Genomic DNA, 24,053 nt, shown 5'->3' on the forward strand with positions numbered 1-24,053 from the left:
GGGATAGGGAACTGAAGCAAGAGAGAAGAAGAGAAAGCAAGTAACTTCAAAATGTTTTGGTTAGTTTAGATTTCAGTCAGCTTGGCAAGCTCTTTCAGGAGGTTTGAACACAACAGAACCTGAGTAACTAGCCTTAACTCAGCTTCAGGCCTTCCACACCTCTGATCCCAATTTTCACAAGACCTTTATCAAACATTAGCCCTGGCTACTCCATCCAGATGAAAGATATCCTCAGTTGCCTTGTCTCCTCTGGTAGTAAGGGCAGTGTTATGGCCTGTCTAAACTAATAGCTGACAGCTCCTAGAGGTATTTACTTAGTTGAAGATGTAGCTTCAGATGTGTCCCAACTACTTTGGGTTGTAAAACATGATGGACCTGAGACACAGTGTCATATTCTTAGATACGCTCCGCTTCCCCTGCCAGTTCTAGTAAATACTTTCTCCTAAGAGTAAGAAAAATATTTGCCCCAAGGTGAAGCAAGATGCTGCTCTTAAGGAACTAGATTTTATTATGTACCAGCTGAGATTCAGCCACCTGTAGGAAGCAAAACCAGCATCTTTCTTCTTTGAAAGTAGTAGAAGGAAAGAAATACCACATCTGAAACATAACAGTGGAAAAAAACCCTGCTTGAAGGTGCAGGACTGGACAGTAGCACATGTGGGTTACTCCAAAGCATTCTGGGTGGACCAAAAAAAAGTTTCATTTTCACTAGTTAAAAAAAGCACAGTGAAATTACTCTTGAGGCCAAAGGGATTTAACCTGAGTCCATCTGTTATTTGAGTGAATTGGAGAGCAACCTAGGATATGGAAAAGTCTTCTTGCCTTATAGGAGTTGCAGAGGACACAAAAGAGTGGCTCATCTTACGCCACTTCCTTTCCTCCCACAGACTGCACCTGCACATCGAGAGCAAATTGAAACCAGCCTATTCTAAGCCATGGTCTCCTTTATTTTGAGGGACTCAAAGCAAGAGCAGGGCTGAGACAGCATAACCAACACAGAAACTTGTTTCTCAGCATGATTTTCCCTTCTCTGGTGGCCAAGTCCTGGTTAGTACCTTCAGGATGGCAAAGCTAGCCGAAAGTAGGGCATGCCCATTAAGCTTCCAATCCTCCTTACACAGCCATGACAGTTTGCACATGTCTTTCTCCTTTGGGTTTTAGCCAGAGTCCAGCCCTTTTGGGCATCATAACACAGCTGAATGGTTTAGCTCCTTTTGTTTCAGCTGACAAACACCCTAGCCCTCCCCCATCAGCAACAATACAACTGGAGCTGGGATTTGTGTGTCCTCTGAGCAAGGATACAGGCTTTGTGCCTTGCTGAGCTGTCTTTGCAAGGACTGCCAACACTCACAGCTGATTAAGCCTGCAGTGCTGCTTTCTGCTTTTCCTGCTCACAGACAGATGTCAGAAACAAGCTAACCGAAACAGTGCACACAGCTAGAGCTCTGCACCTAGGAACATTAAAGCAGACTATTAGGGATTAGATAAATTAAACCAGAGGGGAGCTTAACACATTCTCTCTAGGCTTAATTTCTGGGTAAGAAACGTCCCAGCATTTCTGAAAGCACTGTATTCTGGCAGGTGGCTCAACTCAATGAACAGAAAGGGCTGTATTTGAAAAGCTTTTGCCACCACCACATGGTTGAAGCCACGAGTGCAGCAAGACAACTAAGTGGGAGTTGGAGGTACCAGAAAGGACCAGCCTGCCAGGGCAAGCATCTGCAAGGTTTAGAGCCCATGTCACATGGCTAATAAAGAGCATACAACTATTACATATCACTTGTTTTATTAAATTAGAACTCTCAAACCTCAGTGACTTGCAGTAAGCACAAGGCACAACTTACAGCTGGTCAGAACCTGTTAGTAAAGGGATTATACACAGCATATGCCAAACCAGCTGAGACAACCTATTTTCTGTGTGCTGCTGTGGTCCTGGCTGCTGGGTTTCACCTCTGGTCAGCCCCAGAGGCTGCACTACTGGGGCTCTCTTTGGGCTTGACAGGTGGAGTCTTTTTCTTTGAGGATCTAAAAGAAAGTTAAAGTGCTAGATTGTTTATCTTTAGTCCCTTCCTTCCCAATTAGGGACAGACATGGAAATAGTGAGTCCTTTGCTGGACAGATGCTCACACAGCTGGATCATTAATTGGCAAGTGCAGTCTATCTAGAAGCTGCAGGCCAGCCTCCCTTCCCCATTCTTCTCTTGGTGGACAGACAAAACCTGGCAGCAAGATTTCACATTAGACTAAGGTGCTGCATTTCAATTGAAAGAAGGAGCCTGCTGCCTCTTCTCTGGTGCTTTGGAGACAGTAGCCTGTTATTCTAATATTCTCTCAGAAAAACATGTAGCTCCTGGCCACTGGCCAAGTGGAAAAAACTCAAACTTGATCATGAAATGGGATTCAGATGTAATAATGGATCAGAATCCCCAATTCAAACTGCCCTCCCTATCTGTTATCCATGGAACAGGAATCAAACTTTTATTGAGAGGTAAGCAACTAGGAACAGTTCTGGATGAGTGGTCATGACAAGTCACTCAAAAAAAGCTTCCCAATGTGATTCCAACTGCAGCAGCTTGAATGCCTGAAGTGAAAAAAAACCTGATGAATGTGTGTGAAATATCACAATGAGAAGCTAATCATCATCAGACTTCCTCATCAGCGAGACAAAGGACAAGGCAGAAACTCCCGGTATGTGACCAGCACAGATCCCTAACATCCGCACAAGTCGTTGAGCAGTAGCAGCTCGAATGCCTTCCAACTGGAAACAAAATGGAGACATTATTTAATCAATACAAAAGAAGAAAAGCAACGGTAAGCTTTGATAAAAGAAAGAACCAGAGCAGGCATCAAGTGGCTAGCTGCAGAAAACCCCAAACAGGCCCATTTACTTCCCTAACGTTAAGGAAGGTACAGTGTTGCCAGGTAGAAGTGCTGAAGGGCTTGCCAAAGGCACAGATTCTACCTGCTGGTAGGGAAACAGTCTGTGAGCATGCAGGGACAAGTACACAGAAAAGTGAAGTGTGTTGCTGCTGAATGCCAAACTCTCCCTCCAGCTTTTTAGACCATGCAGGTAATTGGAAAGAGTGGCATATCAGATGGCAAAATCGTCAGAGAAGCCACAAAGTTTGGCTGACACAAAACATTACATGGGCAAGGGGGTCACATGGCAAATAACAGCTCAGGGGCTCCCAGGAAGAGAAAATGCAGCAAGGAACAAGTGTACCAATGCTTTGCATATCAGAGATGGTTTTTGTTAGCTTAGGCTTGGCTTCGTGAAGTTTTGAAGTAGCACAGGAAGGACCAGATTACTAGAAGACTCATTTCAAGGACAGCCAGACTCCTGTACCTCTACTGTTCTTGTAGACAGAGTCTGGTCTCTGACACTTATGAAGGCCAGCAGCACATGTATTTATTGCTAATATAATGTTTCTAACAATCCAGTTTCTAACAATCACAGAGCAGTGGAATTCAGAAATCCCTTGAGATGTCAAATAAGCACCTTACCTCCAGCTCACAGAATAGCACAGGGCTGCAGTAGGTTTCTCCTAATTTACAGACAGCATTCGTCTCAATGCTGCAAGCATTCACCCTGCCAACTAAAAAAAAACATTTTCCCACATTACAAGCCTCATAATCAGCAAAGAAAAGTTTTAGGAAATTCCACATCCATAGAACAATCCAGAGCTGAGGATTGGACTGAGCTAATTTTGAGAGCATAATAGAAGGTAAGGCAACAGTGAGCAGCACAAACAGAATGGTACAAGATTTGAAATGGAATTAGCACAGAAGTCTTTCATAATACTAACAGCAGGAATAGTACCACATCATTCTTCTTGTAACATTAACACTCTGCATAAGGGATCAGCACACCATCAGCTTCCACTCACTCACAAAAAAGTCCTCCTGACTCATTTGGTATCACAGAGTGGTCTGGTCTCCAAGGAATTCACTTCAGCAAGAGAGCCACAATACAAGACAATGCTAAGACTGCTCTACTTCATAATTAGGCCTCCTGACCCCCAAACTCCAGGGACACAGCACCTATATTCCAACACTGAGCAGTACAGTCTGGCCCCTCCAGTTCCTCAGAGCTGAAGCAGAGAGGGTGCACAGGAAAGCACAGGGAGACAGAAAGATTAGAGGCACAACACGGCCTCAGTACACAGCAGGGATTCTAGTCTTGTATTAAGACTATACTTGATAGTTTTGTAGCTCATCCATTTAGATTCACTTTATTACCACAGTATCATATGCTTCTCACTGCTCATTAGGATTATCATTAAGACAGATCTGCAAGAGGAGATAGAACAGACTTCTGGAGTGCCACACACACACACACACACACACACACACACACACACACAAAAAAACCAGTAACATAAATAATATTCAGAGATTAGGGACAGAGAAGAGAGATCTGACTGACAACAATAAAAAGGAGAGAGCAAATGAGCATGAGAGAACCGTGTTTTATCTGGGAAAATAATAACAAAGGCAGAGGAGTTCAGAAATAATTTAAACAAAGTTGCAACAAAACCACTGGTTTCCTTTAGTTTGTTTCAAGTTAAGTCAGTGCCCTGTTTTAAGAAAACCAACAGAGCTGTGCTGCTTGAAGAGGAGGAAGAGGTGCCATACGTACCCCCGGTGACAAGAAAGCACACTTTCCCCAGGAAGAAGCTGGCATCCACATGAGCCAGGGAAGTTTCAACATTCTTCAAGCTGTCAGAAAAGTACAGGCAATCCAGTTGGACAGGGAGGTTAAATCAGTGCAGCATAAGGATAACAGGAATAATTTTCAGAAGCACAATTAGAAAAACAATGATGTTAACATCTGCTGATTTGTGAGCTCGCAAAGTTCTGCTTTATGCTAAAAGCATGACATCAGAGACCTCTGTAATACCCACAGCTGTTTAATAACCCATAACATATCCTTTCTACTCAAGACTCAACAGTTAGAGTTAGTTTGAACAGTGTCCTCCATGATTTACAGACACTAAGCATCTGAATTCATTAATATCCAATGAAACTTCAGCACCACTTTGGCTCTTTCAGGAAGCGCTTGCCCACACATTTCTGCAGCACCATCTGTGCTCTAAGTATGCAGCTGGGCCTGTCATTTTTGGTAAATGAGAGCCCAGGATCATCAGTCACAAGTTAAGTAAGCAATAAAATGCTGACTTCTGTGCCATAGCAAGTCTTTACTTGTGGCCTGGGGAAACAAGTATCATTTCTACAAAGTTGAGCACAAGATGATAGAAAAAGGGATCAATCCCTGCAGACCTTTCTCTTTTGCCTAGAGATATCCATAGTGCTGATCCCACTTGACCAGGAGTGTCAGTGAACTGAGGACACAGACACAGCCACTTGCTTGTTGTTGGGCGGCACTGCCCAGTGCACATCAGACTTCTGCATATTATAGAAGTTCACAGCACCACCAGCACCTCCATCTAATTCTACAGACAGCATCTTTCCAAAGCTCAGTTTGTACTGTCACACATCCAGATCCAGAAATAAATTCTGCCTTCTCTGCTATGGCAACTTAATGCACAACAGGAATGTTATTGGACAGAGCAGTTCAGTCCTAATCCACTGCTGGAGGCCAGAAAGCCACTGTATACATTACTGAGTTCTTCCACCACAGCAAATCTTGGGTTTGAAACCCACTATTCAGCAATTCCAATACAGTAAAAATGCAGATTTAGCCATCAAAACAAGAAAGAATATTAGTCCCCCCTCTCATCTTTTTGCCCTTCTCTTACCTGTACTTGCTCTTGATGTCAATCATAAACACAACCAGATCTATCCTGGGTCGAAGATGATCCCTCTCTGAAGGTAAGGGGAGGGATGTAGCAAGGTGACTGCAAGATAACAAATTTGCCAGTGTAACCAACTAGCTTGGCAAGACAGTACCACTCACCCATAATCACACAACCTCTGCAGTTCACCCTGTAGCAAGTTACCAGGAAGCCTGCTAATTACTGAATCCGTGGGCACTGAAGAGGCACTGTGATTATTTAAGTGGTACTCTCATATCTTAGGCCCACTCACAGTTGCTGACAGGCACAATGGTAATTGCTAGACAAGGCTGGTTATAATGGGACGCTTATTAGAGCATAACAAGACTCACAGAAACATTTTCTCCATGCAGATCTCTATGGCAAGTCATTTTGTTTAATTGTTACAAAGAATCCTTTCTAACAAAGCAAACCTCAATTCTTTACTGGAATATTTTGCTGCCAGGTTTCAGTTAAAACGCATCAATGTTTTTCTGTCACATCCCAGAGATACTGCTCATATGCTCACACAGGAGAGGCAATATTTCCAGGTACAGAAGAACCTTAAACCACAAATCTGTCACTAGAGCAGCTTTATAGATGAAGTTATAACTCAAAAAGAGCTTCTATTGTATCATTACCCTCCCTTTTAACCCTTTTGCTATGTCAGAAGCTACTAGGTTAGTTCAGGCATCCTTCTACACAGTAGTACAACTGCTAATTAGAGCTAATAAGTGTGGGGATTTTTGCATCTCTGCCCACTAAAAAAGCCAAACAACCACAAACAACTAACAACAACAAAAAACAAACAAGCATACCAACCAACCAACAACTCTACCAAAAAAAGGTTTCAGCAGTTCATAACTGGATCTTCCACAGAGAAGAACATTATCAGCACTGCATTTTTGGAAGATCACCTTAATTTAAACTGGGAAAACAAACATCCCAGAAGTTCAGTCACTCTCACAACCCACTTCCTCTCTGGAAGCCAATGGAGAAACATTGATTCTGGTCTTCTTCAGGAACATTACTTCTAGCAATTCAGTCTCAAGGACTTTAAAGTTTTCTCCAGCAGCCACAGACCATGGCACACATTCCCTTCTATTAATCCTATCTAGTTTGTAATTTTGTTTGCTAGTCTCCAAATAAAGGAGTTTTGTTTCTTCTATTTATGGGAGATATGATTTAACAAAAACATTCTGAAACTAACACAAGAGATGAGCAAAGTGAGCTTGAAAGACACACTGCTTATTAATTGAAACACAAAGCAGATTATTAATTTAAGGTGAAATTTAGGGAGACTCTTTGATGAAAGTATCAGATCTCCTTGGGGGAGAAGATAAAAGTGACCCAGAAAAGCACTGCATTGTTTGGAATTCTGTTATATTTAAATCAACATGACTAGATGATGACAGCAGTCTCCAGATATGCACTGCAGAAGCCTTTCCCCCCCCCCCCAGCAATAAGAGACACAAAGAACCCAAGCCCTGTAACTCTTCACCCAACAGCTGTACCTGACAGGTAGAGCTGTCAGATTAGATACTGTATTTGTTTGCAATGTTTACAGTCCCAAAGCAACTCAGTGGGGGAAGAACCCCACCGGCTTTGCTTTCCTAGCAATATTTACACAGGGCTGTACCTTGCTCTGTAGCATGAGCACACAATTCTATGCCTTTGGGTAGTTACCCAGCTGTAGTACCAGCAGCCATCTAGTTATGGCACTCCACACAGCTCAGCAGAGGCTGCAGGTTTCACAAAGAAAATGGGGTAATTAGTTTACTATTAGTTAGCACAAACATCCAAGATGCCACAATCAGAGCACTACAGTCACTCTAATTAGCCAGCAGAACATTAGCCTGGATTGCTTTTACTGCATAGCCATGGATTACAGCAGAGAAATAACACAAACACCTTCTGAAGAGCTGACTAAACTCATTTGGTCTTGGTAAAAGAGCTGTCAAGGACATTTTATCGTAAAAAGTTAGTTAATCAAGCTTTTAAGACAGGACATGTCATGCGGCTAAAGCTGAAATTTCAAGTGCATCTTAATAGCTTGAGGAGGAAACGCACATGTGTGCATACAAACCAGAAAACAGCTACAAAGAGCATCCAAAGCAATGGACATCTTTCAGAAACACTTGTTCTCCTGCAAGTACTTGCAAGCGTTGTACCTGTCCCATTTTGTCCTAGGATGTTTAATTTCTGTCTCTCAGGCAGGGGAAAAAAATGTGTTGCTCTCACACCTTTCCAATTTAGTAATTAAACATCTGTGCAACATGCAAAAGGCAAGGGTATGTGCACTGTGAACCTGAACGTGGGAAATGCTTCTCCCCGCTCCCCTTTCCGTTTCCAAGCATGCCCAAAGTGCCTGCCCTGAGGACAGAGGGGTCTGCCCGCCGCAGATGCGCTCACATCTGGGCACTGGTGCTCTCTAGCGTTCGCAAGAGCGAAGTCTCTCTCTGAACCGTGTGCTCTACAGCTCCGACTCCTGCCACGGGGACAGAACCCACGCTTTTAACCAATTTCAGTGCATCGGGAATCTGAAGCGGAAGCTTTCCGTGAATTCGCGTCACAGCCGCTGGTTTGCGCCTCTTGGACCAGGTGACAGCGGGTCCCGTAGGGACCCGGGGCCGCAGGCGGCGCGTCCCGCTCGCCAGCACTCACATGCTTATGTTGAAGTCCTTCTTCTCCTGCAGGATCGCCTCCGCCAGCTGCCGCTGCAGCGCCTCGTCCGAGCCCACGAGCTGCGGGCACAGCGAGAGCACACTGCACACCGGGCCCGGACAGCCAACCCCCGCGCGGGGCCGGGCCGGGCCGGGCCCGACACAGCGGGGCCACGGGACGGGCGGGCGCCCATAGCGGGGCCGCGCCGGGGAAAGGGAAGGACAAGGGACGGCGGGGCCACCGCCGGGCCTACCAGGAGGACGCCGGAGTTGAGCTTCGGGAGTTTGTCGAAGGGCCGCAGCACCGCCATGCCCGCGGGAGACGGCGCTACCCGCCCGCCGGAATTCGAACGGCGGCCGCGCTCCGCCTTGCGCCGACGTCGAGCGGCGGGGAGGGGCGGGGCCTGCAGGGCGGGCGCGGTTACCGGCGGGCGGCAGGGGGCGCTGCGGGGCTGGCGGCGATCGCCTCACGGGCTGTCCTGGCTGGGCAGGGACACGCGGGGATCGTCTCGTCCCGCTCCTGGCCCTGCACAGGGGTCACACCACGGGCCCCAGGAGCCCCAGCGGTCACAGCATGTGCCTGACAGCGTCGTCCGAATGCTTCTTGAACTCTGTCAGGCTGGGTGCTGTGACCACTTCCCTGGGAGCCTGTTGCTGTGCACGATCACCACTTTTTCTAATATCCAACCTAAATCTCCCCTGACACTGCTTCAGGCCATTGTCCTGGGTCTTTGCATTGGTTGCCAGAGAGCCCAGTGCCTGCCCATGCACTTTCCCTCACGAGGAGGTTGTGGACTGCAGTGATGCAGGAGTACAGTGTGGGGCCCCTCTGAGCACCACAGGGTCTGACAGACCACCATAAAACCCTGTGAAGCAGCACTATTCCTGTAGCATCCAGATATCCCAGGGATCAGCTGGGCCTGAGGCACCCACAGGCAATACTGGAGGGATGCTGAGGGGAGGACACTGGCCTTGCCTTGGTGGTGCAGGGGGATCATGAACAGCCTTTAGCTTCTGAGAAGCAGAGCCCTTATTTCCAGGGCTGTGCTGCTCCCTGGCCCTTGCCATGAGCTGTTGCCCCTTTGATCACTCAAGACTGAAAAAAAAACCAAACAAACAAACCACAGCAGAGAATTCCATAAAATTCCACTGCCTCCTTACATTGCAATTTATAATGTGAACTAATACATGGAATCATAGAATCGTTAGATTGAGAAGACTTCTAAGATCATCAAGTCCAACCATTAACCCAACCCTGTCATGTTCAAAACAGCCATGTACCCACGTGCCACAGCTTTGCAAACACTTCAGGGATGGTAACTCCAACACACACTTGGGCATCTTGTTCCACTTCCTGACACCAACAGTGCAGTAAATGCAAAAAAAATGTTTCCTAAAATCCAGTGGAAACCACCCCTGGAGCAACTTCTCCTACTGCTTGTTAACTGGGAACAGAGACCAACCCTCACCTGGCTACAGCCTCCCTTCAGGGAGCTGCAGAGGGCAATAAGGCCTCCCCTGAGCCTCGTTTTTTCCAGGCTGAACAACCCCAGCTCCCTCAGCTGCTCCTCATAACACTTGTGCTCTGGACACTTCATCAGCTCCTTCTCTGCCCTTCTCTGGACATGCTCCAGCACCCCAATGTCTTTCTTGTAGTGAGGGCCCCAAAACTGAATACAGGATTTGAGCTGTGGCCTCAGCAGTACCAAGTATGAGGGAAAAATGTTAACATAGTTAATACACTTCCATACCATAAAGACTGCTTGATAACATAGCTCAGGAAGGGAATTTCCCTAACGCTGTGTGGCAGTAGCAACTGGCTTTGCACACTGAATTATTCTGTGTGAGGTTTTGCAGCAGCTCCAGCAGGCTTGACCTCCATCCTGCCTCTTCCTGAGTGCCTTCCCCCTCACCCCCAGTCTGGTCAGCCTCTCCCCAGCCCAGTGCTCCCCTGTCTGTGATACAGGCAGGAAGGGGCCTGGGCAGAAGCACTGCAGTAACAGAGATAGGCTCAGTTTTTCTCATTCTGAGGTCAGAGCAGTACATCACACTGCAACAGAGGATGACATGCAGTTGTAAAACCTCAGAGGTCCAGTGTACCTCAGTGGCCTGTGGTCCACCTTGTTGCATCTCCTGATCTCTGCCTCAACCCTGAGTTTGGCTCCACCTTGGTGTGGAAGGAGGTCCAGAACTCATCCTGCTGCCTGCTGGTGCTGGCTCTCCCTGCCCTTTCAACCAGGGTACCTCCAAATGGCAGGAGATGTACCAGGGGAGAAAGAAGGTTGCAGGAGAATGAAGACACATCTGCCACTCTGCAACAGTCTGGAGAGGGGAGGCAAAGGGGAGAGAGACAGGGTTAATGAAAGCTGACGTCACATGGCCACTGTGGTGTTTTTGATCTTGACAAAGGCAGACGGTTTCCCTCATTGCCAGCATGAGACAAATTACAGGTGAAGCAGAAGAGATTACAAGATATTTCTGGCTGGTTTTGAGTTTGGTAGGGGGAAGGGAGGATGAATTCAGGGCAGACGTGTCCTAAAGATGGGAGACAAGCAGATGAAAGGCTGCGGGGATGTAGGGAGCAAATAGAACAATGTTCCTTTTGGGCTGCTGCAGGTGTGGAAATATGGTAAAAGCTCTGGCACCCACCTAAAAGGTGTTTGTCATCTTTCTGCCCCCTGTTACCTATTCTCTGGCCCCAGTGAAGGACCTGGGTGGCTCTAGGGTCTGGTCAGGGACATGCTTGCTGTGCCCTGCTGCTGCAGGTTTCCATCTTTTCACCATGCTGGTGTCTGTTGATATTCAGCAGATCCAGATGAGCTACCACTCATCCCACAGTTAGAAAATTATTTTTCATGGTAAAGGACATTGTAAGGAAGTGGAGACTGGTCTGGCACTGTGCCTGCAGCTCTTGCCTAGGTCTGTAGGTTGGCAAGGAGAGGAGGGGAGAGGGATGAGATGTGGCTGGTGTTGGAAGCCAGGGTGTATTTTACATATCCCTGAGTAACTGTGTCAGGTTGTTTCACCTATTGCTGCCCCATTTCCAGCTGCAAAGTGGGAGTAATGAGTTGATCTCTGCTTCTGAGTGGTGCAGGAGAGCACAGATGGGTGTCAGTACACTGGCCCAGAGTGTAAGCAGAAGGGACAAGAGCAGGGCATGATATGGAAGGAGAGCTCCTGATTTTACTCTGTGGGCCATTGAACATTGGTCTGGTAGCACAAACCATTCCACAGATGGGTAGAAGTGTAGTGCAGTCAACATGAAGATGTTCTGACGCTGCCCAAAAACCACAATTGACATAAGCAAGTCTTGGCCTGGCCATCATGAGTGCTCCCTTGGAATGGGGCAGCTGCTCCTGCAGCAGGACTGCACCAGCCAGTACAAAAAATGTTTAAAAGCACACCTCATCCTCATGCATCCATGGCCAATTTGCTGTATGATTCATCCAGTGGCTGCATCTCAAGATATTTTCTCTCTGATTTCTCTCTTGGTTCTCTCTAGCAGCCAGAGGAGCAAAGGAGACGGGCTTTGGAGACGGTCTAGAGAGGAGCACTGACCCCAGCATGGTCCCAGCTGTCTCAGTGACAGCTCCCAGCTCCTGACAGCCCATTCAGGAGGAGCTCCATGAGATGTCACCCTCTCATGCATTACTGGCTCCAGGCTGACTTCTCACTGTCCCTCCTGGGAAGCCTGCAAAATAGAGCTCGTGTGTATTTGATTGCACTTGTTTTCTCACTAATAGACAAAAATTATATCATTTGCAGCAAGTGCAGATTATTAGAGAAATTAATGACATTTTCACATATGTTGCTGGCAACTTCTGCTTCCTTTGGCAAAGGCTCTTCACAGCTATATTTAGACCCAAAGTAAGTCAGCTTTTTTCATTCTGCTGTTTAATTTAACTCACTATACACATTTCCTTCATTTTTGATCAGCTCAGCAAAGCTTCTCTAATGTTGTTTTTTTTTTTTTTTTTTTTTTTAAGTTGCAGTAGCATCAGAAGATGGGTTAGTCTGCTTTCCCACCAGACTATCCCCAACTGATGCCCCGCCATGCATCCTGTGTGCCTTCTGCATCCTGTAGCAGCTCCCTCATCTCCTGCAGCTGAGCAGGGAAGCATTTCTGTGACCCTTGCTGAAGTTTTGTCCTCTACTGCAGGCCTTGGGGAAGGCAAGTTTGATAAACTCCATCTTCTCCCATGCTTCTGCCTACATTGGGAGAGTAATATTGGGAGATGGGTGTTGCTTTAAAGACATCGACCTGGGTCTGGTCATCTCAGAAGATGCTGATAAAAGGCACTAAAGAACTTTCTTTGTTAAGAAGGACTGAAATAACACTTAACCCAGCCTGGGATTAAGCTGAGCTCAGAACATTGTTTGTGCTGTGATTTATGGACGTGCTACAAGCAGGAAGTATGTGCCTGAGGTTGCCTGACCATCTCCTTTTTTTCCAGCCAAGGCTTTTGTCTATGGTTTTGAGATGGGTTTCATGATTTCTGCTCTGGCTGGGTGGCCCTCTCACATCAAACCTGACCCCACGTTTGCCTTCATCATGCAGGTGAATTTGTGGTTACCCAGAGATATGGAGGGAGTCAGAGGCTTGGTGATAGGCAGGTGTCCTGGGATGAATGGCTTTGAGGGGCTCAGTGTGTGCACAGACACTCAGAAGCTTCTTGATAGCCAGGTGAAGGGGGCTGGAAGGCCCCAAGGCAGCAGGCAGAATGATATGCACAAGCTTATGCCTGGAGGACCTGAGTGGCACACAGCAGCCTTATCTGAGGTGGAAGCTGAACTGCAGCTGAAGTGTTTCCACGCAGATTGAGCTGCACTGGCACATCAATGCCTGGAGCTGTCTCGCAGCTTTAGCTCTTGTTGGAAACCAAAGGCTGTGACAGCACCTGAGAGCCCAGTCACAGGCAGCAAGCAGCTGCATCAGAGGCACGGGGTCTTCAAGCGTGTCCCAGCTCCAGCAGCACAAAGCCCCATGGTTTTTTCTTGCTGTGTCCAAGGGTGCTTCAGGCTCATCTGAGGGGATTCCTGCTTGAAGCAAGAGAGGCTGCCACATCATGACCTTGCTCACTGCTGTGGTGGTGTCTGCAGAATGACGTGATCACCATTCCTTGTCACGTCCTCCCAGTGTTTGCGTGGCAGGGAAGTGAGGCAGAGGAAAAAATGATCTCGTGAGTCAAAACTATTGCTGTTCTGGGGTTTTGGACGCATGAGTAGCATGCTGGCATTAAGCCTGACCTTAAATCTGGGAACAAGCTGAAGACTGGCAGATACACACTGGCTCTGATGTGCCCCTGAGGTGACCTAGAACAGAGACTCGGGACAGTTGGCCAGGGACAATGGGAGGAGCTTACACATTGTGGCATGAATTTACCTGGCCTGGCAGGCTCTACTAAGTGCCTGCAGCTTCATCACTGACCGGTCACCTGGATAAATGGTCTCCTACCTTGTGCCAGCAACCACTGATCTCCCTCTCATTTTCTTTGCACACCTGGAAAACGGTTTTCCTTTTGCCCTCTCAAATGGACTGTCTTTGCCTGCCCTAAAGGTTTGCTCTGAGGATGCCATAAATAATATCCTTCCAAAGTTATTTTTAAAAATCTTTTTCTCCAAACCACAGTTTTCTTTCCCAGTATGGTCAAAGCTGTGGGGCTTGTGTTTTCCACCTCCTGCAGTGGGATTACTGAAGCAGTAACTGTGCTGATGGTCAAGGTGTCATGTCTGAACTTCACTGAGGTTAAAATTAAGACAAAATTTCAGGCTCCATTCTGGCAATCATCTGGAGTGCCCACTTTACTGGGGCAAACAAGAAGCAGTTAGCTAAACCTAATGGATCTGATCCTCCATGCAGATATCCTGCTAGGTACAGAGGGCTTGCAAGGTCTCTACTCAATGCTTCTAAGCTGTTATGAAGTTACATCAAGAAGAAGTGAGGCTCAGGAGGACCTAAAGAGGATGAAGAGGAAATCACAGAGCATACCAGTCAGTTCCCATAGCTCCATCACAGCCTTGTCTCTGCACTGGTGGATGAAACCCTGGCACAGACCAGGTGACAGAACCTTATCATGCATTACCCTTGGAGCTGGCAGGCGTGCATGGGCTCTGTCACCATCCACAACTTGCCTTGGAGAGAGGATGAACTCCTCTATGCCTGAAACACAACCTACTGGGAATTGAGACCTCAAATCTCACAGCTCCTGGAGTGTAGCAGACACAAATTCAGGCCTCATACATTTCAGTGGATACTATTAATCCTGAAAACCTTTACAATAACCCACTGTGGCACATCTGCAGGGCTGTAAGTGTCAAAAACTAAGTGGGTGGAGCTGGACAGCACAGGCAGGAGAGCAGGCAGTTCTTCATGCTGGAGCCAGTTTTTTTGATTGATTTTGCTAAAACTCTTTTGTGTTAAACAATTTCTGGGTCATGGTGAAAATTTCCCTTTGTAAAACAACAACAACAACAACAACAAAACAAACAAAACCAAACCAAACAACAAAACAACCTCAATATGAAAAAAACAAAGCCATTTGCATGTTCCTATTTTTGTGCTGCTGAAAAGGTGAAAATGTTTTAACAAAATATCTCTTGTCAGCAGCAGCAATGACAGAACTAGGTATGGATTCAGGAAAAAGGTATTTCACTGAAAGCAAGAATAGTACTTCAGACAGCATTGTTTTCCGGTTTCCTGATGGAAGATTCTTTTGGTCAAAATGCTGATTGGTTTAATTTTACATAAAAGCCCTGAAGGGGGTACTAACCCCCCTTTGCCTCTAACCCCTCTCTCTCTCTCTCTCTGTCCTCCATCCATTGATGAAAAACCACCAGCCCCCATTCCTTGGGCTGCGCACGCTGGTAAATCTGTGGAGCCTGAGCATTCTGTCCATCAGCTCGAGCTCACACACGTGTGCTCCAGCATTCCTCCTCCTCCGGGGCTGCAGCCGGGCTGCGGATGATGCGGGAGGAGGGACAGCATCCCGCGGGCAGCTCCCTCGTGGCTCTGACCCGGGTACCATGTGCGGGGGAGCTGGGGATGCTCGTTGCCATAGCGACCTCTGCTAAAATGCTCCCCCCTCCCCGCGCCGGGATGCAGCCCTTTGCGTGTGTGGGGGAAGGCCGGCGGTGGGGTGCCCCGGGGAGGCTGGAGCGGGGCTGACACTGCCGGGGAGGCGGTGGGGGAAACCCCCGGGAGTCCCGCTGGGCAATGAGGCCACGCTTCTGGCTGCCCGTCCTTCCCCCGCCCGCCGCGGCTGTTCCCGCCGTCCCTCCCTCCCTGCCCGCCTCCCGCCCATCCGCGCCTGTCGCCTCCCGCTGTCGCCCAGCTCTCCCGGCGCGGGGTCCCTTCTCCCTGGCACTGCCTGGCCGGGAAAGGAGCCTGACTCATCCCGGCTGGCACCCGGCAGATGCCGGAGGGAGCAGTCTCATCCCGCCGCCCTGCACCCCTGGAAGAAGGTAGGTGACAGGTGTCAGGGCATGTAGCGGTGCGTGCTGGGGATGCGGTGCATGGCAGCGAGGTCATGTCTGGGTCCCCAGCGATCGGCAGCTGTGCCCCGGGCTGCAGCCTGCCCCGGGGTGCCAGGTCTGGGGGAATCTCCTGCGGCCGAGGTGAGCCCACGGCTTGTAATGCTGCAAAATGAGTTGTGCTCCCAGCCATGCACACGAGAGGGTTCTGTACCCAGATTCTTCTGTGAGCTGTTCCCAGCCTCCCCCAAGTAGTTTGTGCCCTGCCACTAACAACGTGGCCCTGTCACGAGTGTACCCACAGCACCTCGGGGGCAGTGGGAGGCGGCATAGGGGATCCACGGGTGACATTGAAGGCAAGAAGCTGGAGTGAGGTGTAGCACAGGTTTAAAAGGGGTCAGACAGCTTATCTATATAGGACATGGTTTTGGATGGAGGACCAAGGACTCTTGTATGTCTTTGGGGGGACATGGATGTCCCACTGCAAAATGAGGTGCTGAAGATCAACTGGTCTGGCAAGGTTAAGGCACATTTAATATCTGCAGAACTGCTCCAGAAAGCTGACATCTTTAAATGAAACTCCATATTTTCAGTATTTGCAGCCAAAATCTGCTCACCTGCCTGACAAAAGTCAGTTGCTTCTGCAGACCAGCCCTGCAGAGGCTGGAGGGGGGCTTTGACATTTCATCCAGCACTCAGCTTGGTCATGATGAGGACCCTTCATTGAGGGGGTGGGGATGGTGAGCAGCGTGAGGACACAGCAGGACAGAGCTGCATAGCAAGTAGACTGAAGAATAGGTTGCTGGCGAGGAGCTAGGAAATGCTGGCTCTACTAGTGATGCAGGAAGGATGAATTGGGAAGTGTGTAGGGCTGCTTTTTATTGCAGGGCTTTTTTGGATAGCAGCTTCACTCACACATTTGGGAAGTGGATGATCAGGGAGCAAATGAGGTTATTGGCTTTCCTCCCATCAGCCCAGGAGGTCCAAGCTGAACTCACCTTCACAGTGTCCCTAATCCTGCCCATTGCTGTTGCCAGCCAGGGACAGATAGCAGCTGCTGAGACACCTGAAAAAGGGGTGTGCAGCAGCAGCCTGAGATCCCCAGAATGTCTGCAGATGCAACTGGAGGGTGCAGGGGGTGCAAAGGAGCTACTTTGACAGACTGTATAAGAAAGCTGTGCTGAGGGGTTTCTGGTCCAGAGTCCAGTCCCAACTCCCGTGGGGAGGGGTTTGTGGAAGGGGTTTGTGCCTAATTCCTTACATGGTCCCCTAAGGTGTGTTAAGGGAAGCCCCACAGCTCCTCACAACACCTCTGTGACGTTGTTGGAAGTTATGGTGGGAGCTTTCCTCAGCAGTTGTTCACCTGAGGAAGGCACAGGCAGCCATGAAGAGGCAGCAGCAGTGCCCAGATCAGATCCACACCAATAAGTGGGAGGAAATCAGGCATTTTCTGCAGTTTCTTCTTATGGTAATAAGAACTGCAGCTTGTTTCAGATTTTACCCTTTGACAAAAACGTTACTGTTACAGGCCCTCCTGGGACAAAAGGTGTCCAGAAGATAAATGCTGCTGGGCACATTGGAAAAAACTGATGGCTGTGTTATTAAAAAAAAAAAAAAAAAAAAGAAAGAAAAAAGCCCAGCCCCTGGTGTGAAAAAGGCACCAACCTTATGGGCCAGGAGCAGGGAAGAGGATGGAAATGCTCAGAGTTCTCCCCAGCTTCCTTTTAACCTGCCCTGTGCAAGGAATTTGGGGATAGTTTGTTATTGCAGAGGGATGACTTGGGCCATGGTCAGACATGACAGCTTTCATCTGTCTGGAAAAGCAGGAGTTTGATGTGAGTGCACTTCAGTGTGTCCCCACTGAAGTCAATGGGCATTTCATCATTCCCGCCAAGGGGTGAGGGTTACAGAAAGCCCCCTTACAGGACTGCATTTTTGTGCCTGAGTCTGGCACCACTGTGCTCTCCCAAGCGTGAGGGTGCCAGGTTTAATCCACCAAAGCCTTTAACAAGCAGCACATTTGCAGTGAAAACCCAGAAGATCTAGTGCCTGTTGAACTTGTAGCTGTGCTTTTTGTGTGGGATGCTTTTTGATCCCCTTTTCTGTCCCTGCATGAGCCACACCTTGCCTGTCATTTTGGTGCAAAGCAAGCAGCAGAGCTGAACAAACTGAGTACCTTTGCAAGTTGTAATGTGGGTTGCTGTCTCCCTCCCAAAGGATGGGGATAAGGGATGGGATCAAATGTGATGCCATTACAGATTTAAATGGCCCTAAGTTAGGGTGCATGCCCTAAGCATGGCATCAGCAGGGCTGTAATGGTGGGGAGAGAATGTGCCAGGGCACCAGCAGGTTATGGGGCTGAGACCCCGTTTGTTCACCCCTCCATGGAACATACTAACAGAACAAACCACAACAAGCCCTGACCTCTGGACAAGGAGATGTTTGCTCCTTCCTGCTCTCCCATGTTTAGCACTGGGCCAGCAGCAATCACACAGTGTGGTGCTGTTTTGTGTTCCCCAGGGCAAGGCTGCTCCGGACTCACCTCGCACCTGGCTGGCCAGGGGTTCTTGGCAAGGCAGATCGGCTGCTCCCGGTGAGTGCCCCCTCTGCATAGTGGCTGATGTGGTGGAGGGATCTCAGGTCTGCTCACAGACTGGTGCTGAACCAAGGACCCTGAGCCCTGGCAAAGCAGGACCTGAAATAGAGGTGCAGTAAGGGAGGGCTCAATCCTGAGCCAGACCAGCTCAGACTGGGAATTCAAAAGGGTAATGGAGTGTCAGGGGAAGAAGATTTTCCCTCAAGCAGGAGGTGAGAAGCAGCTGTATTTACTCACTGCCTACCTTTAATCACTGGCAGCAGGGCTGGGGGCAAGAAAGCTCAACCCTCTCTGTGGGGAGGGAGTAGGATTGACACTCCCAGCAATGACCCCAAAAGCATTGACCTCTCCCAGTGGATGAGGTGTCTTCATGTGCAACCAAGCATGAGCCAGGTGCAGCAGGGCTGTGAGGAGGGACTGGGCACTGCTGATGAGGCAGATGTCTTATGATCAGTCTTGGTGGAGGAGGTGGTTTTGGGTGGTGAAGGTGTGTTTTGGGTGCTCCCACTGCATGAGCTTTCTCTCCTTTTCTCTGGCAGCCATGCCCCACTTCTTGGATTGGTTTGTGCCTGTGTATCTGATGATCTCCATTCTCATCCTGGTGGGCTTTGGAGCTTGCATTTACTACTTTGAACCAGGACTCCAGGAAGCCCATAAGTGGCGAACACAGAGGCCAATCATGGAGCGAGACCTTCGGAAGACGCTGATGATTCGGGACAACCTGGCCTTTGGGGTGCCTGAGGTCTGACAAGCTGCCCATTGCAGCCGGAGGAATCTCTCCTGGGTGGGCAGCAGACCACAAGCCTCACTAGGGATGGCAGTCCTGCCCTGGTAAAAGTGGGGCTGGTCTTCACTTTGCTCTCTGCTGATGTGGGTCTCGTACTCATCATTCAGCATTCTGCCCCATTGCTTCTTAGTCAAGATTTGTTTGGCTGGGCTTCCCATGTGCTCACAGCTCTTCAGCCAGCCAAGGACTTTGCTCCTTCCTGTGGCCAAGACTGACTAACCACTCAAATGAAATATCCCTTGTTAATCACTTGAGTTTGAGCTGCCTGGCACCTTGACAGGATCTTCAGTAGGAAAGGTACCAGGTTTTGCAAAGGGACACAGAACCTTGTACTCCTATTCCCTAGGTTAAATCTAACACAGTCTGTCTAAGTCCAAGGGGTATTTTGGGGAAAATAAATGGGGTTTCAATACAAATTGTTGCTTCAGCTGAGCTCTTCCCAGCACCCACTCTTGATGCTAGGAGGTGAGCTTGCTGAAGCTCTCTGCAGAGGGACTAAGGGCTCAGTGAGCCTCAGAGACTGAACGTCTTTATCCTTGCTAAATGCACACCCCTTCTGTGTCTGTTTGGGAGATGGAGAACATCCATCCCTACATCCATTCCAGATGCACCACACTGAAATTAAAGGTCTTTATTAAAGAGGTTGATTCAAGTCCTGTGTCAAGCTAGAACATTCTGCAGCTCTCCATGCAGGGGTGCTGCCAGACTTACCACATCAGCCACTCCTGATCTGCCCGACCTCCTGTTCCTCTGTCATGGAGGGAGATGAGATAGTCTGTGAAGCTACTTGCACTTGTTCACTGCACTGCAGAGCCCTTGGACAGGCACTCCTTAACTGTTTCCCAATGAGAGCTGTGAAGCATCCCTCAGCCCTTTTCCCCCCTGCATGTCTCTGAGAAGGAACATTGAGCCTGCCATCTAAATGGGTCCATTGTACCACCTTTGCTTTCTGGACCCAAGCCGTATAATATGGGTCTGGCACAAAACCCCATGTTTACAGGTTTCCTGCACTGTCATGGGAATGACCAGCCACCAAAGTGCTGTATGAAGCTGTGACACTGGGCTGAGAGGGATATCCCCATCCTCTCTCTCCCTGACAGCTCAGTGCAATGCCCAGTGTGGACAGGAAGGCTTGAGAGAGCAAGGAGCCTGTTGCAGGAGGTTGTGTCTCCTCTCCTCCCACCCCAACATCCACCCTTTGCAAGCATGTAGGTGCAATGGTGCTACCTGTGAATGCTCTGGACACCGAGGGATCCTGTGTGCCCCTCTCCTGCATTTCCCAGGTATGTTAGCTGGTGCCACCATCCTATGTGCACATGTCTGTCCATCCTGTGCCATCACCTGGGCCAGCCAGGATATTGGCAACCACATCTCCAGCGTTCTTCCATTGTTATGGCTCTGTGCTCTAGTCCCCAATGGCTCCTTTCAGCAGCAGGGTTCCTCAGGCCAGCTGTGAAAATCTGCCACAGCTCCTGGCTTGTGTCACTCAGCCTCACCTGTGAATCTGGGAGCAGGAAGTTTTCTCCTCCATTCCCAAAGAAAGAAGGAGAGTGGGCTGCTGGGAGTGGTTTATACAGGGAAATGCAGTGAGTGGGATTACCCCTGTGCCCAAAGTTTTGCCTGCCCTGGCAAGGAAAGGCTCAAAGCACAGGTGCAGCCTGAAAGTTGGTAATTCTCTGGGGATCCAAGTTAATTTTTATCTCTAAGGAATGGATCAGGACATCCTGCAAATATCCTGGGTCTTCCTGGGACATTTCATCTGCCAGACTGCAATTGCATTGCCATTCTTTTCCACACCAAAACTAGGCACACTGGCAGGAGCTTTCTCTGTTTCAGACAGAGGACAAGTCAAGAGTCCTTTCATTCAGCCAAGTGACATAGAGACTGTGATGCAAGTACCCTAACTGGGGAGTCTCACTCAGCAGGGAAATGCAGTGAATAGGATTACTGCTGTGCCCAAAGTTATACTTGCCCTGGCAAGCAAAGACTCAAAAGAGCAGGTGTAGTCCGAAACAGATACATTTCTGTGACTTGGGGCTGTAAATGGAAATGACAAGGGGCTGGGTTGCATGGCATGATGTGCCACCCTCAGCTGCCTGGCTCACATTCCCTGCCCTCTGGCACATCACAGCCATATCTCCAAACACCAGCTTGGAAACCTGCTTCCTCTCCTCAACTCCCTGATGGGTGGGATTGCTCTGTAAACAAACACAACTGAGCTGTGGGGTAGCATAAAAACCTCTCCACTGGAGGTGAGGGGCTTAGAGCAGTCAGGAAGAAGTTGAACTGGAGGAAGGGGAGCCTGCAATCACAGGGGTCCCCTCTCCCCTGTTCTGTGTTCTCCTCTGCCTGCTGCTGTACCTGTGTGGAGCTCCACTGCCCATGACTCAATGTAGAAACTGAGAAAAAGAAGACAGAAACTGGGTGAGGGCTGGATTAGAGAAAACTAACTGTTCATCTCCTCTGGCTTACTTTGTGTGCTGTTTAGCCCTGACACAATCAGCATTAAGCCAGGTATTTTCCATGGCTATGAAGGACTATTCTGTCAGCAGTGTCAAAGGCTTCCGCAGTGGAAGTGTGTGACAAACTGCTTGGTTGATGCTTTGTTTTCCTCTTGTTCCCCCTGGGAGCTGCCTCCCTCCAGCTCTGGGCAGGGAGCAAGGAGCAGTCTGCAGTGAGGTTTCCTTTACAACAGGGTAGGTCTCCATCCACCTGGCTCCTGTACCAGCTACACTGCCGGGCTGTCCTGGAATAATTAAAGCAAATGCTGCCTGAAAACTGAGATTGTTTCTCTTCTGTGGGATCTGTGCAGCCAGAAAGACCTCAGGGAGTAGGAAATAGTCACAGATACTGAATTAAACTGCATAAAGAATCAGAGAAGATACTTATTGCTGGAAATACTACACAGTATCAGGTTAGTTTTTTTCATGTTTTCTGTCTCTTTGCCCTTAAAGAAGCAGAGAACTCACACTGTCCTGAGCTCTGCCTTCCACCAGCATTCCCAATGACTTGATGTGGGTCATTGGATGGTGATTCCTCTTCCGCTTCCCTCAGCCCTGGTCACCTGAGGTCATGCAATCATTGTCCCTGCCACACTGTAGGTGCTGTGGGTGCCTGTCTCTCCTTCTCTTTGCTCCCATTTGCCCATGAAACCATTCATATTCTCATCCCATCCCACCAAAACACCTTTCTCCTTTCCTCCTTGTTTATTGTGTTGCCCTTCAAAACCTCTTACAGTGAGGAAGGTGTAAAGTGGCAAGCTGAATCCCTCTTGACCCTGAAAATGCCACAAAGCTGGCAAAATTAAGAAACAATCATAATAATGATGATAATGAAGAAGCAAAAGAAAATCAGAATAAGGGAATGAAGCAACAACTTGGACAAACATCCAAAAAGTGACCACTGAACTTGTGCAGTGGGATATAAATTGTTGCACTGGAATATGCCATTTGAGGGGGAAAAACTAAGAGAGGAAGGGAAAACATTTCAAAAATTCAAATATTTTTAATTTTTTTTTTTTTAATCACACCCAGTGTCCTTGGAAGCAGGCAGCACAGGCCTGACCTGACCTCTGCATCACTCCTCCACCTCCTGCCATGGGAACCGGCCAGGGGGTCGTGTTGTGGAGCTGCCCATGCTGTGGAGCTGCTGGTGGCGGAGGTCAGGAAGGTGCTGGTCATTCTCAGGAGTGGCCATGGCACCCAGCGTGGGAGCGAGCCATGCCGGCCACAAGAGCCCCATTGTCCCGCTGGAGGCGGGCTGGCCGGACAGGGCTGGAGGTGGGCGCTCGAGCATGTGGGTGACAGCAGCCCCAGGGAGCTCTGCATCCCGAGACACCACAGCCCTGACAGCAGGGACGGCCTGGGCCCAGCCCGGCCGGCACCCCCTGCCCTCGCACCTCCGCTTCCAGCCCGCAGCCAACCATGGAGGAGGAGATCGCCCTCCCTCGCAGCTGCCTGTCGGCCCCCGGCAGCCCCAGCGGCCCCAGCCGCATCCCGGGCCCCTCACGGCGGCGGGACAGCCCCCTGGCCGTGGCTGCCCCCACGAAGCGGAGCTGCCTCTCGGTCACGCTGCGCCGGGCGGCCGGGCCCGGGGGGCTGCCCTGGGAGCGGCTGCGGGGCCCGGCCCCGGTCACCCCGATCCCCCCGCGGCCCCGGGCCGTGGCGGCCGAGGGGCCCCAGCGACACCGCAGCTCTGACGGGACCGAGGCCACCCCGGTGGCGAAGATGGGGCTGTCCTACGCCCCACTACGCTCCGGTGGGTCTCTGCTGACGGGAGAGGCAGAGGGAGGGAGGGAGGCACCAAGGGGTCCCTTGGCGATGACATGAGCCCAGCATGGGGCAGGACCCTTCAGGAGAGGTAGGGTGATGAGAGGGAGGACAGGGGCTTCCTCCCCTTGGAGGGATTACCTCTTGACCCACAGCAGAATCAGGGGTGGGCAGCAGCTGGTGCGGGGACAGCCCGTGTGCTTGTGAGCCTGGTGCCCAGCAGGGAGATGGGCAACTGTGGTCGCCGTGCCAGGACATTTTCTGGGTGCCGGAATGCCTGCCTGCCTGTCTGTCTGTCGGAAGCTAGTCTGTCCACTGCTCAGCCTAGCTCGGGGTAACTGCTGACAATTACTTCTAAATGTTCCTGTAATCTGCAGTGGGTGCAGTTTTCTTTTTGTCCCATAGCACTGCAAAAACAGGAACCCCAAACCCCTGCCAAGTCTGCCAGGCATCCCACAGCCTGGTCCCCACCCAGGGGCGTTGTCTTGTCGTGGAG

The 24,053-nt window shown here is 49.5% G+C and overlaps 2 protein-coding genes across 2 annotated transcripts; one reads left to right on the forward strand and one right to left on the reverse strand.

Annotated features, from left to right (window-relative positions):
* Window positions 1-351: 351 nt before the first annotated feature.
* On the reverse strand, window positions 352-8,804 carry CENPM (centromere protein M). The gene is made up of 6 exons (XM_054632217.2): window positions 8,691-8,804; window positions 8,438-8,517; window positions 5,759-5,857; window positions 4,639-4,718; window positions 3,504-3,595; window positions 352-2,757 (listed from the first exon to the last, which is right to left on the reverse strand). The coding sequence occupies exons 1-6, from the start codon at window positions 8,745-8,747 to the stop codon at window positions 2,632-2,634; spliced, it is 534 nt and encodes a 177-aa protein (XP_054488192.1). The 5' UTR covers window positions 8,748-8,804; the 3' UTR covers window positions 352-2,631.
* Window positions 8,805-15,837: 7,033 nt separating this feature from the next.
* SMIM45 (small integral membrane protein 45) lies at window positions 15,838-19,930 on the forward strand. Its single transcript, XM_054632002.2, has 3 exons — window positions 15,838-15,897; window positions 18,427-18,499; window positions 19,042-19,930. Exon 3 carries the CDS (start codon window positions 19,044-19,046, stop codon window positions 19,248-19,250), a length of 207 nt encoding a protein of 68 aa, XP_054487977.1. The 5' UTR covers window positions 15,838-15,897; window positions 18,427-18,499; window positions 19,042-19,043; the 3' UTR covers window positions 19,251-19,930.
* The last annotated feature ends 4,123 nt before the right edge of the window (window positions 19,931-24,053 follow it).

This window comes from Agelaius phoeniceus, chromosome 5, assembly GCF_051311805.1.
Source record: "Agelaius phoeniceus isolate bAgePho1 chromosome 5, bAgePho1.hap1, whole genome shotgun sequence".
Classification (NCBI taxonomy): Eukaryota; Metazoa; Chordata; class Aves; order Passeriformes; family Icteridae; genus Agelaius; species Agelaius phoeniceus.

Bases quoted from the DNA above. Each gene is read 5' to 3' on its own strand.
- CENPM (XM_054632217.2), bottom strand. From the start codon at position 8,747: ATGGCGGTGCTGCGGCCCTTCGACAAACTCCCGAAGCTCAACTCCGGC. The intron at 8,518-8,690 runs GTAGGCCCGGCG...CTGTGCCCGCAG, and splicing joins TCAACTCCGGCGTCCTCCTG to CTCGTGGGCTCGGACGAGGC. The intron at 5,858-8,437 runs GTGAGTGCTGGC...GTTATCTTGCAG, and splicing joins AAGGACTTCAACATAAGCAT to TCACCTTGCTACATCCCTCC.
- SMIM45 (XM_054632002.2), top strand. From the start codon at position 19,044: ATGCCCCACTTCTTGGATTGGTTTGTGCCTGTGTATCTGATGATCTCC.